General features: G+C 43.5%; 1 protein-coding gene across 3 annotated transcripts in view; it reads left to right on the top strand.

The window, feature by feature from the left end:
- Window positions 1-13283, top strand: part of RABL6 (RAB, member RAS oncogene family like 6) — a 92194-nt gene that overhangs the window by 21569 nt on the left and 57342 nt on the right. For all 3 annotated transcript variants that reach the window (XM_075905805.1, XM_006117347.2, XM_006117345.2), the window contains exons 3-5: window positions 216-263; window positions 9635-9687; window positions 11353-11444. In XM_075905805.1, the coding sequence (XP_075761920.1) occupies window positions 216-263; window positions 9635-9687; window positions 11353-11444 (193 nt within the window). The remainder of the gene's footprint in view (window positions 1-215; window positions 264-9634; window positions 9688-11352; window positions 11445-13283) is intronic.

Here is a 13283-nt window from a genome sequence, read left to right as displayed (position 1 = left end):
GTTCCAAATTTGCAACTTAATTAAAAAAAATTGTCCAAGTGTCACTTCTGTCACCAGGGATTTTCAAGGAGTTCCTTAGAGAATGGCATTTGAAGTACATCAGAGAGGGGATGCTGTGGGATTTTTAAGGCTTTTTATTTGCACTTAGATACTCTGTTTTTCTTTTCTCCCCAAATCCTCCTTTCTAAAATTTTGTGTTTTCATTCAATTTCTAGCCACTGATGATATCGTAAAGGTTGAAGTCTGGGATGTAGTTGACAAAGGTAAAGACTTCTTGTTTCCTTTCTAATGCTACTTAGATCCTTTTGAAACTTAATTTAGAAGAATTTATGTAAAATATAGAAACTTTGCTTTTCTTTCCTTTGGTAGAAATATTTTATGTTAATTTCCTGAAGTAACTTGTGAGGTCTGGGAATTCACCCTTATTACCAAAGCTCAGATTTGCCATTTTCACTCCAGGGGAATAAAAAAATTTAGAAGAAGTTGCAAGAAGCCTGAATTTCTCCCCAAGTAATCTTCATTCATTCAATGATGGACCAAACGATTTGGTTCCTACTGTGCTTGGTAAACTTCATTTCCTTTCCCTTTTTAGGTCACTAGTTCATTCTTTTTCTAATAATAATCACTGAACTGTATTTTTAAAGGAATATATTTTTTTAAATGATAGCTCCACTGTGGAAAATGTTTTTTTAATGCGTGATTTAGATCCACTTAAATGATTGCATTTTCTGTGCACTAATCTAAAGGTATGTCTACATTGCCAAATTTTGTTGAGGAAAATAAATGTCGACACATAGAAATCGACAACGGCAAAGTCACTAATATGTGTTCTCACTTGCCCACTCTGTCGATGGTTCGTGTTCACATTGGGATTTTCCTCATCGACAGCGGGAGCAATGCACTATGGGTATGAATCTAACAGTGCCTGGCAACACCATCTGTTACTAGGTGTTGGGACCATGGAACAAAGAGCACTGCATCTTGGGACCATGTAAAACATTCCATCAGGCATTTTGTTCAGCATTTTCTGGTGTCCTTTTGCACTTTTTTCCCCCAACAGCTTTTCTTTGCTGTGCACTTTGGCTGTTAGTTTGAATTTAATTTTGTTTCTTTTCAGAGCAGAGCTGGACTTTAAGCTTTAAAGACTTGTCATCCTCGTGGCAAAAAAGGCTAGGCAAACTGGTATTTGCAGAAGTTGATTCCAATTCACTCACATTGACTTCTGAGCATGGAGTGTGCCTGAAATTTAAATGTATTGTCCTCTTTATCTCCATTCCCAGTGGGTGAAAATGTCAATTTATAGAATCCTATAAATAAATGGAATAAATAAACCCAAGTTTTTTATGTAGTTACAGATTAATGGGCCTAGTTATTGCCGTATATTGCAACCAAACTCCTCACAGTAGTGCAATTCTGTGATAATGGTTAGTTTCTTTTTTTCCCTTAAGGTATGTTTAAGTAATTATTCATATCTCACTGTTTCATGCTTTAACGTGATCTCATTTAATTTTTCTTCCTGTGTGCTCAGGCCAAAAATTCTTCTTCCGTGATGCTGTGGGTGAGACACACTAGTCTACACTGTAGCCCTTTTTTAGCAAAGCCTCCAGTGCTGCATATAGGAGCTGATCCTTGCTTTACCCTCTCCTAGAAAGTCCAGTGTAATGTGCATGTTTAACAGTCGTGCAGTGTGCTGCATTTACAAGGCTGCCTTTGAAAATGCCGCCAACGTTTACACTCTGAATGTGGTATTGATTTCAACGTAAAATTATAAATTGCACCCCCAACACTGGAAAAATCCCTGCTTTCAAGAAGAAAAGGGCGTGTCTTCACTTGCTGCTCCAGAGGTCAACCTTCTGATGTTAGACTTAGCAGGTCTAGCTAAAACCCGTAAATCAAATGCTGAGGGCAGCTCTAGCCAGCGCCAGTACTCCTCACAGTTGCGAGGAGTAAGGGAAGCCAACAGGAGTGTTTGCTTCCGTCAGCCTTCCGCTGTGGGAACGCCACTAATCTTGGCTTAAGGTAAGCCAACTCCAGCTACATATTCTACATAGCTAGAGCTGCATACCTTAAGCTAACCTTCCAGGTCTAGTGTAGACTTGTCCTAACATACTAATACATCTCACCCGGTCAGATGCAAAAATATTAAGCACTTCATGGTAAATTGGTGGTAACTTAACCAAATAGATGCACAAGTGGATACACTGTTCAAATTTGGTCTTGTTGATACCCTGGCAGCACTTCATATCAAATAAAAGGTATTACACGGCTATAGAAGAGTCTGGAAGTTTTGCTAAATGGCATCCCAAGAAATGGCACTTCATAATTCTTTTTCTGAGGTTAAAGAGTAGGAATCTCTGGTAGCAGAGAGAATTTGCTGTATCTTCATTTCATTAAGCAGTGTTTTGCCTACCACACCCTGTGCAGTCCTGACTCATGTATCAGCTTTGGACTGAGTTGTATAACTGATGCAAACTAGAAAGCTTTTACAGAATCTGAATGCAAAGCAGCTGCTTGATTCCAGATGCTTAAAGTTATAATCACCTATTTTGTATCTCTTGCCATTCATTACTACTTCCTAAGTCATCCCTTTTATGGTAATGGTAGGATCAGGTCTCAATTTGTTTCAACTTACCTGCTTGGCACAAAGGTTGTGGCTCTCTTGAGACATCTAGATAGACTTGTGTAGTGCTGGGAAGGAGCTGGTGATCATGGTACATGTGAGTACCAGTGACATAGGAAAGGACAGGAGAGAGGTCTTGGAGGCCAAATTTAGGCTGCTAGATAAGAGACTGAAATCCAGGACCTTCATAGTAGCGTTCTCTGAAATGCTTCCAGTTCCACGCACAGGGCCAGGTAGACAGGCAGAACTGCAGGGTTTCAGTGTGTGGATGAGAGGATGGTGCAGTATAGAAAGGTTTAGATATATTAGGAACTGAGGAGACTTTTGGGAAATGGAGGTTCTATACAGGCAGTTCCCGGGTTACGTACAAGATAGGGACTGTAGGTTTGTTCTTAAGTTGAATCTGTATGTAAGTCGGAACTGGCGTCCAGATTCAGACACTGCTGAAACTGACCGCCAGTTCTGACTTACATACAGATTCAACTTAAGAACCCCAAGCGTCCCCAAGTCAGCCGCTGCTGAAACTGATCAGCGGCTGATTCCAGGAAGCCCGGGGCAGAGCAACTCTGCCTCGGGCTTCCTGTAGTCAGCGCTGGTCAGTTTCAGCAGCGGCTGACTTGGGGATGCCTGGGGCAGAGCAGCTGGGTTGCTGCTGGGTTGCTCCAGTAGCACCGCTCCTCGGCGCTACTGGACCAATCCGGCAGCACCCCAGCTGCTCTGCCCCAGGCGTCCTGATTCAGCCGCTGCTAAAACTGACCAGCAGCGGCTGAATCAGGACACCTGGGGCAGAACAGCTGGGGTGCTGCCGGATTGGGCCAGTAGTGCCCAGAGCGGCACTGCGGGACCAACTGGCAGCGCCCCAGCTGCTCTGCCCCAGGGTCCACAACAAAAGCCTGGTCTGCTGGGGGAGGGGAGGGCACAATAGCTCCCCCCCTCCCCAGCAGACCAGGGACACGGGGAGCAAAGCTGCAGCGGCAGCGGGGTGCCGCGCTTCTGAGGCTTTGCTCTGGCAAAGCCTCAGAGGCACGGGACCCCGCCGCGGCTGCGGCTTTGCTCCCGGTGCCCCTGGTCTGCTGGAGATGGTCCCCAGCAGACCAGGGGCACCGGGAGCAGCTTTTCTCGCCCCGGAGGTCGAGGTGGCGGACCGCTGCCTGCGAGCTCCAGGGCGAGAGAGCCCCGTTCGTAAGTGCGGATCCGACATAAGTCGGATCCGCGTAAGTCGGGGACTGCCTGTACAGGAAACCACGTAAACCAAAAGGAAACCAGATTGCTGGCACTTAAAATGAAAAAAGTTGTAGAGCAGTTTTTAAATGAAGGGCTGGGGGAAAGCCAACCGGTGTAGAGGAGCACATGGATCAGTCAGACATCCCTTAAGGGAGGGTCTATTAATAGAGATTCTCTGTTCTAGTAAAGAGGAGAAAATGGAAGATGATAAAATCTGGATAAGATCTGATGAAAGAGCCAAATGAAGAGTTCCATTCAATTACATCATGCAATGGCAGATAGCTAAATAATGACAAATTTTTAAAGTGCTTATATACAAATGCTAGAAGTCTAAATAACAAGATGAGTGAACTAGAGTGTAAGGTGGGTAGAAAGTTGGCTAGATCACTACCCATTGAGCCCGACGATTGGGGCTGTCAATTAATGTGCTTTAACGCCTGCAATTAATGCAGAGCACAATTAACGCATTAATTTTTTTAAACGCATTTATCACAGGCATTGCTGTGATGTTGCCCCTTTGAAATGCTGGTAGGGCTTTTCAAAGGGGCAGCGCAGTGGGAGCCTGGGATCAGCTGGAATCCCCAGCTGACCCCAGGCTCCCTGCAGTGCTTCCCCTTTTGAAATGCTGGGGCTGCATTTCAAAGAGGCAATGAGAGCAGAGCCTGGGATCAGCTGGGGATTACAGCTGATTCCAGGCTCCCATGGTGCTGCCCCTTTGAAATGCCAGGGCGGCGTTTCAAAAGGGTAGAGCTGCATGGAGCTGGGGTCAGCTGGGGACTCAGTGCCGCATAGCTGATCCTGGACTCTTGTGTCGCTGCCCCTTTGAAATGCTGTGGTGGTGCTTCAAAGGGGCAGTGCAACTCGGAGCCCTGGGTCAACTGGAGTCTTCTTATTGTTTAACAGCACGATTAATTGCAATTACATTTTTTAATCGCGTGATTAATCGTGATTATTTTTTTAAATTGCTCAACAGCCCTAGTAGTGATCAATGGCTTGATGTCTGGTTGGCAGTTGGTATCAAGCAGAGTGCCCCAAGGTTTGGTTCAGGGGCTAGTTTTGTTCGACAACATTATTAATGACCAGGATGAAGGGATGGATTGCATCCTCAGCAAGTTTGCGGATTACACTAAGCTAGGCGGAAAAGTAGATATGTTGGAGGGAAGGGACAGAGAAATTGTAGGATTGGACCAAAAGAAATCTAATGAGGTTCAACAAGGACAAGTGTAGAGTCCTGCACTTGAGATGGAAGAATCCCAAGCACTGCTACAGGATGGGGTCCGACTGGCTAAAGCAGCAGTTCTGCAGAAAAGGACCTGGGGATTACAGTGGCTGAGAAGCTTGATATGACTTAACAGCGCGCCCTTGTAGCCAAGAACGCTAACAGCATATTGCGGTGCATTAGTTAGAGCATTGCCAGCAGATCTAGGGAAGTGATTATTTCCCTTTATTTGGCACTGGTAAGGTCACATCTGAAGAATTACTTCCCATCTGGGTCCCTATTAAAGAAAGCATGTGGACACACTGGAGAGAGTCCAGCAACAAAAATGATTATGGGACAGGAACAAATAAAAAATGATTAGGGAGCTGGAGCATATGACCTATGAGAGGCTGAGGGATTTGGGCTTGTTTAGTCTACAGAAGAGTGTGGGGAGGATTTAATAGCAGCCTTCAACTACCTGAAGGGGGATTCCAAAGAGGAGGGAAAGAGGCTGTTCTCAGTGGTGAAGGATGACACAATGAGGTCTCAGGTTGCAGTGTGGGAGGTCTAGGTTGGATATTAGGAAAAATTATTTTACTAGAAGAGTTAGTGAAGCACTGGAATGGGTTGCTTAATCAGATGGTGCAATCTCCATTCCTAGAGGTTTTTTAAGTCTTAGCTTGACAAAGCCCTGGCTGGGATGATTTAGTTGGATTGGTCCTGCTTTTAACAAGGGTTTGGGCTTGAAGACCTCCTGAGGTCTCTTCCAACCCTGTGGTTCTGTGGACCCTCGCTCCATTACAGTTTCAACTTAACCCATTTGTGACCAGACAATAGCAACAGAAATTTTTATTTCAGTAGTTACTAGAAATCGGATATATGTAAAGGGAATACTCAGAAACCCGTTGGAGAACATTTCTGTTTTTCTAACCACAATCTGACAGATCTGCAAGTGGCGGTCTTGTCACAAGCCAGCTCCTCAAGCCAAATTCACAGAGAAAGCTTGGAATTACATTACATACACAAATTCAGTTCATATGCTAATGGACTCACTCTTGATTTAGGTTGGTGGGGACTCTATCAATGAGGGTGCTAACAGTTTTCTGAGTGGCATCCTTCCTGTCTTAGCAGTCTATCTATTGACTTTGATCTTTATCTGCTTAGGTTTAGCACCCATTCTCCAGATACTTAAAGAAAAAACAGGAAGGGGGGTAGGAGACAGAGCATTATTCTCTTTCCCCCTCCCCCTCTTTCCCTTCTCCTATTTATTTCAAGTTTTCAAATCCCCTACTCATAACTCCGGTTATCTGAAGAAGTGGGCTGTGTCCATGAAAGCTCATGATACCCATCTACATGTTTTGTTAGTCTACAAAGTGCTACCAGACCATTTGTTGGGTTTTTTTTTTTAATAATGTTAGGATTGCTTGTTGAGTGCCATTTTGAGTGTAAACACTTATAGATTAATATTTTCTAGTAAACCTGCCGAGGAGCTTATGATGAACCAGGCTATTTCATGAAAGAATTCCTTAATTGCGGACGTCCTTTGCTCTTATTTCACAGGAGAAGCACTACCAAGTGGTTAAATCCTCTGAGGAGAGCATTTATTGGATAATTTCTCTATTTTGTCCTTAACAAATAGATGATTAAACACATTTTGTGTTGTCCCTATTTGTTTCATGCCCATGTGCCAAAAAAGAGTATTTTACAAACTTTTTTCCTGTATTTTTTCAGGTGGATTAAATACTGAGAATAAAATAGTTATAAAAGCATTTGATTTCCTTGCTGTGGAGCTCTAAGAGGTTTTTTTTTTCAATCAAAAGAAATGAATAGCAAGAGCATTTTCAGCGTTAGTATGCCTCGCAGTGCCAAATGAGACCCTTAATGTGGTCTGCATAGCAGCTTTGATATGGGAGCTAACTGCTTTTGAGTCACATTAGGTACATAAACCTGCTTCTTTGTTTTGAGCTGCACATAAAGATACTAACAATGCATAATGGGATTCCATGCCGTTTGATTCCTGTAGTTGAGGCATATGTTCTGTGCACTCAAAAGAACAATGTAGCAAGGTAATGCCATCCCTTTGGGGGGCAGAGTTAAGATGTGTGAAGCAGCTTTTTAACAGTATTTTCTGGTTTCTGTGAATTCTTGTAAGGACTTTTCTACACAGAAAAATATCTAGAATAGGTTAAGTTCAACTATGCAAAAGCAGTTATAGTGTAGAGTAAGCTTGTCCATATTGGGAGTAGGGTTGCCAGATGGTTTCTGAAAAAATACCTGAACCAAAAAAAAAAAGGACCCTGAGAGTTGCTAAGCCAAAAAAAACCCCACACAATCCCTTTAAGAAACGCTTTGCTTTTGAGGCTTTTTGGTCCTAACAGGCTGCCGGTGGCCACCTTGCCATCTTGCCTCCCTGCGCCGGGCCAGGCAGCTCCCCTGCGGAACCTGGTATTTTCCCAGGATTTTCGCCTGCTGGCCGGGAAAAAAATCAGAAAATACTGGGCATTTTAGGTATCCGGTATTTTCTGATTTTTTTTTTTTTTTTTTTTTTTTTTAACTGGACAGGAGGCAAAAATACCGGATTGTCCGGTTCAGTACTAAATACCTGGCAACCCTAGTTGGGGGCAAGTGTAGAATAGCTTTTCTACTTTAAATTCACACATTGGTTAATTTTGCAATAGTGCCCATGTATAGACAATCCTTAATGATCACATTCCTTTGAGGATATGGGCAGCAGTTTTAACAGCTTTTTTTAGGGAATATTGAGCATGTGAAAAGGGGTGCATTTAAGGATATTTGTATGTTATCCAAGACAGAAAGATGCTGAGGGATTTTTGTATGCAAAAATTGTATTTTAGCAGTACTCTCTAACTTTTGTGACTTTCCTAATAAGAGAAATGTTGGCTCATCTAAATTAGCCTTTGATCAGTGTCCTGCAAGACTGGGTTTTGGCAGTACATTTTCTAGTTTTTTTGTCTACTTCAGTGACTTGAGTGCTGGGTTTTCCCTTCTCTTGAGATGATTCCATAGCCCTGTAGATCTTAGGCCATTTCTATATTACAGAATTAAATCAACCAACTTAGGTTGATATATAGCCATCACAGTAATTACTGTAGTTTTTCATGTCCATGCTACCCTCCTTCTGTTGGTGATGGGTGTCCTCACCTAGAGGGGTTTCACTACCTTTAATGGGGCAGTGTGGGGGGCTGTTAGCCCTGCCACAGGGCTCACCACTGCCGGCCTTCCCCATCTCTGCAGGGCTCACCACAGCAACTCCCCGCCCATACCCTGCCTCAGCAGGACTCTCTACTGCAGCCACCCACCACAGTCCGTCACTGAGGGACTGTCCCTGTGTTGATCTAATTCTCTAGTGTAGATCAGGCATTGTTGTTAAGCTTTTCCTGCCTTTAGCTTAAATTGGCTATGTATGCTTCTAGAGTGTGGTCATGTGTTCAGATCTTTGGATTGGGGCTTCTTAGAAATTGTCATAAGATTCCCTCTGTGCTGTCTCTCTCCTGCCTTCCCTTCACATGCCTGTGGGATGTTTCTCCTTCCCTCCTCCCCCTACCACAATCATCCTTTAGGCATGTTCCACAGCTTTAGCTTTTTTGTCTTTCCTCAGAGTCTGTTTCATTTGCCCTTAATCATTTTGGTTGCTACAGTCACTTACTTACAAACCAAACCAAAGCACCAATGAATTATCTAAAACCACATTTAAAACATTCATATGTTGTTTGCTTCAGGTTTATATAACAACACTCAGCACTTATAGTCTCTCCTGGGAAGGTTGCATACTGAAATATTTGCCTTTTTGCATTTGGCTATATTGTGCAATTCAGTTGTCAGGTCTTGCACTGTGCTTCTCCAGTGCTAGCAGGAACAAAAGGTGGAACAGTCACAGCTGCTCTTTTTTTTTAAACAAAGAGCAGGCCCTAGGCCTTGATCTTTCACTTATTTCTGGTTGCTTGCCAGGAAGGGCTACAGTAGGCTTTTCTTCATGTTCAACAGACTTGATGGGTTTTTTTCCTCAAAGCCTGCTGACTCCCCACTTATAGAAATAAGTGGGTCTGCTTTAAATGTAGGATGCAAATATTGTGTCCTGTCCAAGGACAAAACTGCCTCTGGGAAATCACCATCAAGCATGCATAGTCTACGGAGAGTGTGTTGGTGCACCTCTGGTATCTATAGTGTAGAAACTCATTATAGCAATGGGAAGGGTTTTTCTGTCATTGTTGTCAGCCCACCTCCCTAAGAGGTGGGAGCTACATCAAAGGGGAACTCTCCCCTCAATTTAGTGTTGTTTACACTGAGGATTAGGTTGACTTAACTGCATAGCTGGGGGGATGGATTTTTCACACCCATGAGCTACATAGCTGTGTTGACCCTAACTCTCTTAAGGACCATTCCACCAGCCAGAGTGACTAGGGTTGATCGCTTCTTACCTGTCATTGTAGAATTCAGTTCTTAGTTGTGGCTGTCTGCAAATCCACAAATCTCTGGGGGAGGGAAAGGGCTCCCATGGGTGACACCAAGGTCAACTGGAGAATGCTCTACCTCATTGAGTGCTTTTCTTCCATTGTTCTCTCCTTTCTAAGGAAAATGCAAAAAACGTGGAGATGGCTTGAAATTGGAGAACGACCCTCAAGAGGTGAGCCACATTTGAGATGCAAATATGTCTCCTTGTTCTTGTTAAGTGATTGCATGTTGTCAGCTGCCAATCTCTTGTGTAAAAGTTCTGATGTAGTTCGCGCTCATGTCTGCATTCAGGGTGATCGAGCAGATGCATCTGCTACAATATGCTCCTAGATTGAGGTTCTAGGCTTCCCCAGCATTTTTTTTTCTTCCACTTCATTGCAGTGAGAATGATCCACTGTAGCAATCCTGGCATAGTTTCTACCCTCCCTTTTGGAGTGAAATTCCTCCACTGTTCACTGTGCAGCATTGTAGCTGTTGAGTTATGGTGACAAAAGGGATGTAGAACTAGAATAGGGAGACCGAGAGGTTCCTTTCCATGATCTAAGGCAGATCACTTAATGTGATACCTTAGCTGGTCATCTTTTCAGTGGGGATAATGATCACTCATCTTTTTTAAAGCATTTTGAATCCTCAGGTGAAAAGGGGAGAACTATTGCCAAATATTACAATGGGAGCAAACTGTAGGGAGCCTGTGCCCTCTTGACAGCAGCATTGCTGTTGTGCACAAGATGTATGCTGTACACGCAAAGTTTTTGCTGTAGAACAAAGATAGAACATGTAATGCCTTCCTCCCAAGACTGCATTTTGACCTCAGATGCACCTACAAATCATCTTTCATAAAAATCCTGTTGTGTTCCTCTTTCAGGGAAGGATGGTTTGAAGTCTCTGTTCACTTACTCCCTTGAAGTCCTTTGTTCCTCTTGGTCATGTGATGTGCCCTGCAGTATCCATCTTTATTCTCTGAAACCATTCTATTGAAATTAGTGAGCCAGTGTGGTTGGTGTACAGAGTGGATTAATTCTTTCCCAGTCTAGTGACTTCCCTGCTTGCATATAAGTAGAGAGACACCCTCTGATTCAGGTGCTTTCCCCATGAAATGCCCAGTGATAAGTTCTAAGCTCGTTTTCCCAGTGTGAAGTTATGTATGAAAGTAAATCATACAGCTGCTGAGCTATTAGAGTGGAGGGTAATTTCACATTAAAATGTAGCATGCTACGGGTATGATATTGTAATGGGACTCTGCAAATTCACAGTTAAGACTGGGGCCCTCCGCAAATACTGAATTTGGCAGTCTAAAGTAGTAAAATGCAGTACAGTATTGATTTTTTTTATCAATAGTACTGCTAGACAATGCTGGTATCACTATAGAGGGGAGGGAGATGCAGCAGAAGACACTCCCTTATTATCAGCAGTATACAACACAGCAAACATTTCGATTTGGAAAGGAAGAAAGAAAGGGAGTTGCTTTTCTAAAAGTATGTTTTGCCTGTTGTATCCTGTAGTTGTCTATGGATTCTGCTGGTTAGGAGGGGATCTGAACTGATCGGCTGGAGAGAAGAATGAGATTGCAAGTGCTAAAATCCTCTTGCTTTCTCTAATCAAATACTTGGCTTTTCACAGAACGCTGGCAGCTTTCAGCTCTTGTTTCCTCAGGCAGTATACACAGTGAACTATTTGAGAAGCCTTCTTCAAGTGATGTAAAATCTAGTGTTGCTCCTTTTTGTTGAAATGCTCCCCTTGGAAACTTGTGACTTTTCATTATTCTGATTGTTTCTCTTACAAGTCTGAAGCTGTAACAGCTGAAGTATTTACAGTTTGTGTGCCCTTCTGTTCCCAGGCAGAGTCAGAGATGGCTCTGGATGCGGAGTTTCTTGATGTGTACAAAAACTGCAATGGAGTAGTGATGATATTCGACATCACCAAGCAGTGGTAAGAGAGGAGCAGTGACACATGCAGCTTGAGTCTTGCTTATTTAATCAAAACAAATGATCTTTAGAAATCACAGGATCTATACACATACCAGTCTTGAGAGCTTTATTATATTATAATTTTGCTTTATTTTCTGGCCTGTTTTTCATCTGTTCCCCTGTTTAAACCAATTTAGATCTGTTCTCAAGAAGCTGTCTCCCTACATGTCCACTGACCTGTAATGCCCACTATGCAGCAGCCTAAAGAAAATATCTTTTGCACAGGTTACTTATCCAGCACTGGAGGGTGCTCAGCACCTTCAAAGTTAGATGGCAAAGTTCCTGCTCCAAAGAGCTTCCATTCTTAAGTGTAGGCATGATATCTAATGGGAGCGGTGAAAACCAAACATGTGGGGAACAGGGAAGAGAGCTTGAGGGAATAGGGAGATATGGGTTTCTAAGTGCTCCAGCAGAATTTGTTGGGCTATTTTTATCCCTCTGCTAACAGAAAGGAAACATGGGAGCAGGGAAGGAAAGGTGAAAGTGAGGAGTGCAGGGATGGCAGGAACTGGGAAAAGGAAAACAGTAATCCTAGTGTGTCAGGGACCCTGAGTGGCCCAAACTACTACCACTGGTGCCTTCAGCTTCTAAGGAACAACTGCTGTCATTTGGCTGACAAGGTGCCATGAATTACATTTATGAGCTGTAATTCATGAAGCTGTCTGTAGTTCTCCCAAGAGAGAGGGAGGTACTCATTGCTGGAACTCTCTTTGAGCCTCACTTCCAGATGCAGTCGTGTGCTGTTTAATTTAATTAAAGCTCTTGGCAGACTCCTACACCCCAGCACATCAGAATAAGTGGACAGGCACTAAAGCTGTATTCTCATCAGTATAATAGATCAGCCTGTCTAGACACTGGGATATAGATCATGCAACTTTAGCCATTCTCTATCAGTACAGCATGTTCTGGCTTGTATACCTGCAAAGCAGGGAAACATCAACACAGTGTCCTTAATAGGACAAGACAAGGAGGGCCCTCAGCTAAAATGATATGCCTGAAGTGGATCAAAGAAAATATTTCTATATGTAGCATAGGGATGTAAGTGACTAATGGACTGTCCGATAAGCAAAAGCTTATCGACTAGTCACTTCTTCCCTTGCTGCCTCTATTACAAAGAGGCAGTAAGGGGGGGAAGAGGAGAGGATGCTGGAGGGGGCCAGCTTAAAAGCCGGTTCCCCCCAGCTCCATCTCCGTGGGGAGGGGCACGGGCACAGCAGCAGCCAACTTTGAAATGTACAACAGTCCCTGCTGGAGCTTGTGTACATTTCAAAGTTGGAATACTACGTGGAGCCCGAGGCCAGCGTGGAGTCCCCTGCTGACCCCAAGCTCCACGCGGACGCTTCCACTTTGAAGTGCACAAGTGCCCCCGCAGGGACTATTTGATAGTTAATTAATCGAAATTTAACATCCCTAATATAGCATGTAACCTGTAGAGCTCACTAGTACAGAGAATTGTCAAGACAAATAGCTTCACTAACTCGGTGATTCTGTGTATAAGATTGCACTTATTTCTGTACCACAAATATTAAAAATTCTGAGTAAAATATTTTAAAACTCTGCATATTTTATTTGTCAGTAAATAAATGTGGACTCTCCCAGTAGGGAGCACAGAGTGCTGCTTGCAGTGAGGTGGGAAGATTAGCCTGAAGCCCCCCACCTGACAGGCATTCTACAGTGAGGCTGCATCCCACCATAAGACACCGGGGCCTGTCCCTCTGAATCAGGTGCTCCAAGAGTTGGTGGGAAGGCAGGCTCAGCCCAGCACATTACAAGGTTCCATTTGTTTATTGGGTAGCCAACT

The sequence above is a fragment of the Pelodiscus sinensis genome, chromosome 22 (assembly GCF_049634645.1).
Source record: "Pelodiscus sinensis isolate JC-2024 chromosome 22, ASM4963464v1, whole genome shotgun sequence".
Lineage (NCBI taxonomy): Eukaryota > Metazoa > Chordata > Testudines > Trionychidae > Pelodiscus > Pelodiscus sinensis.
Note: the sequence above shows the minus strand (reverse complement) of the source record. Positions and strands in the feature narration are given on the sequence as shown.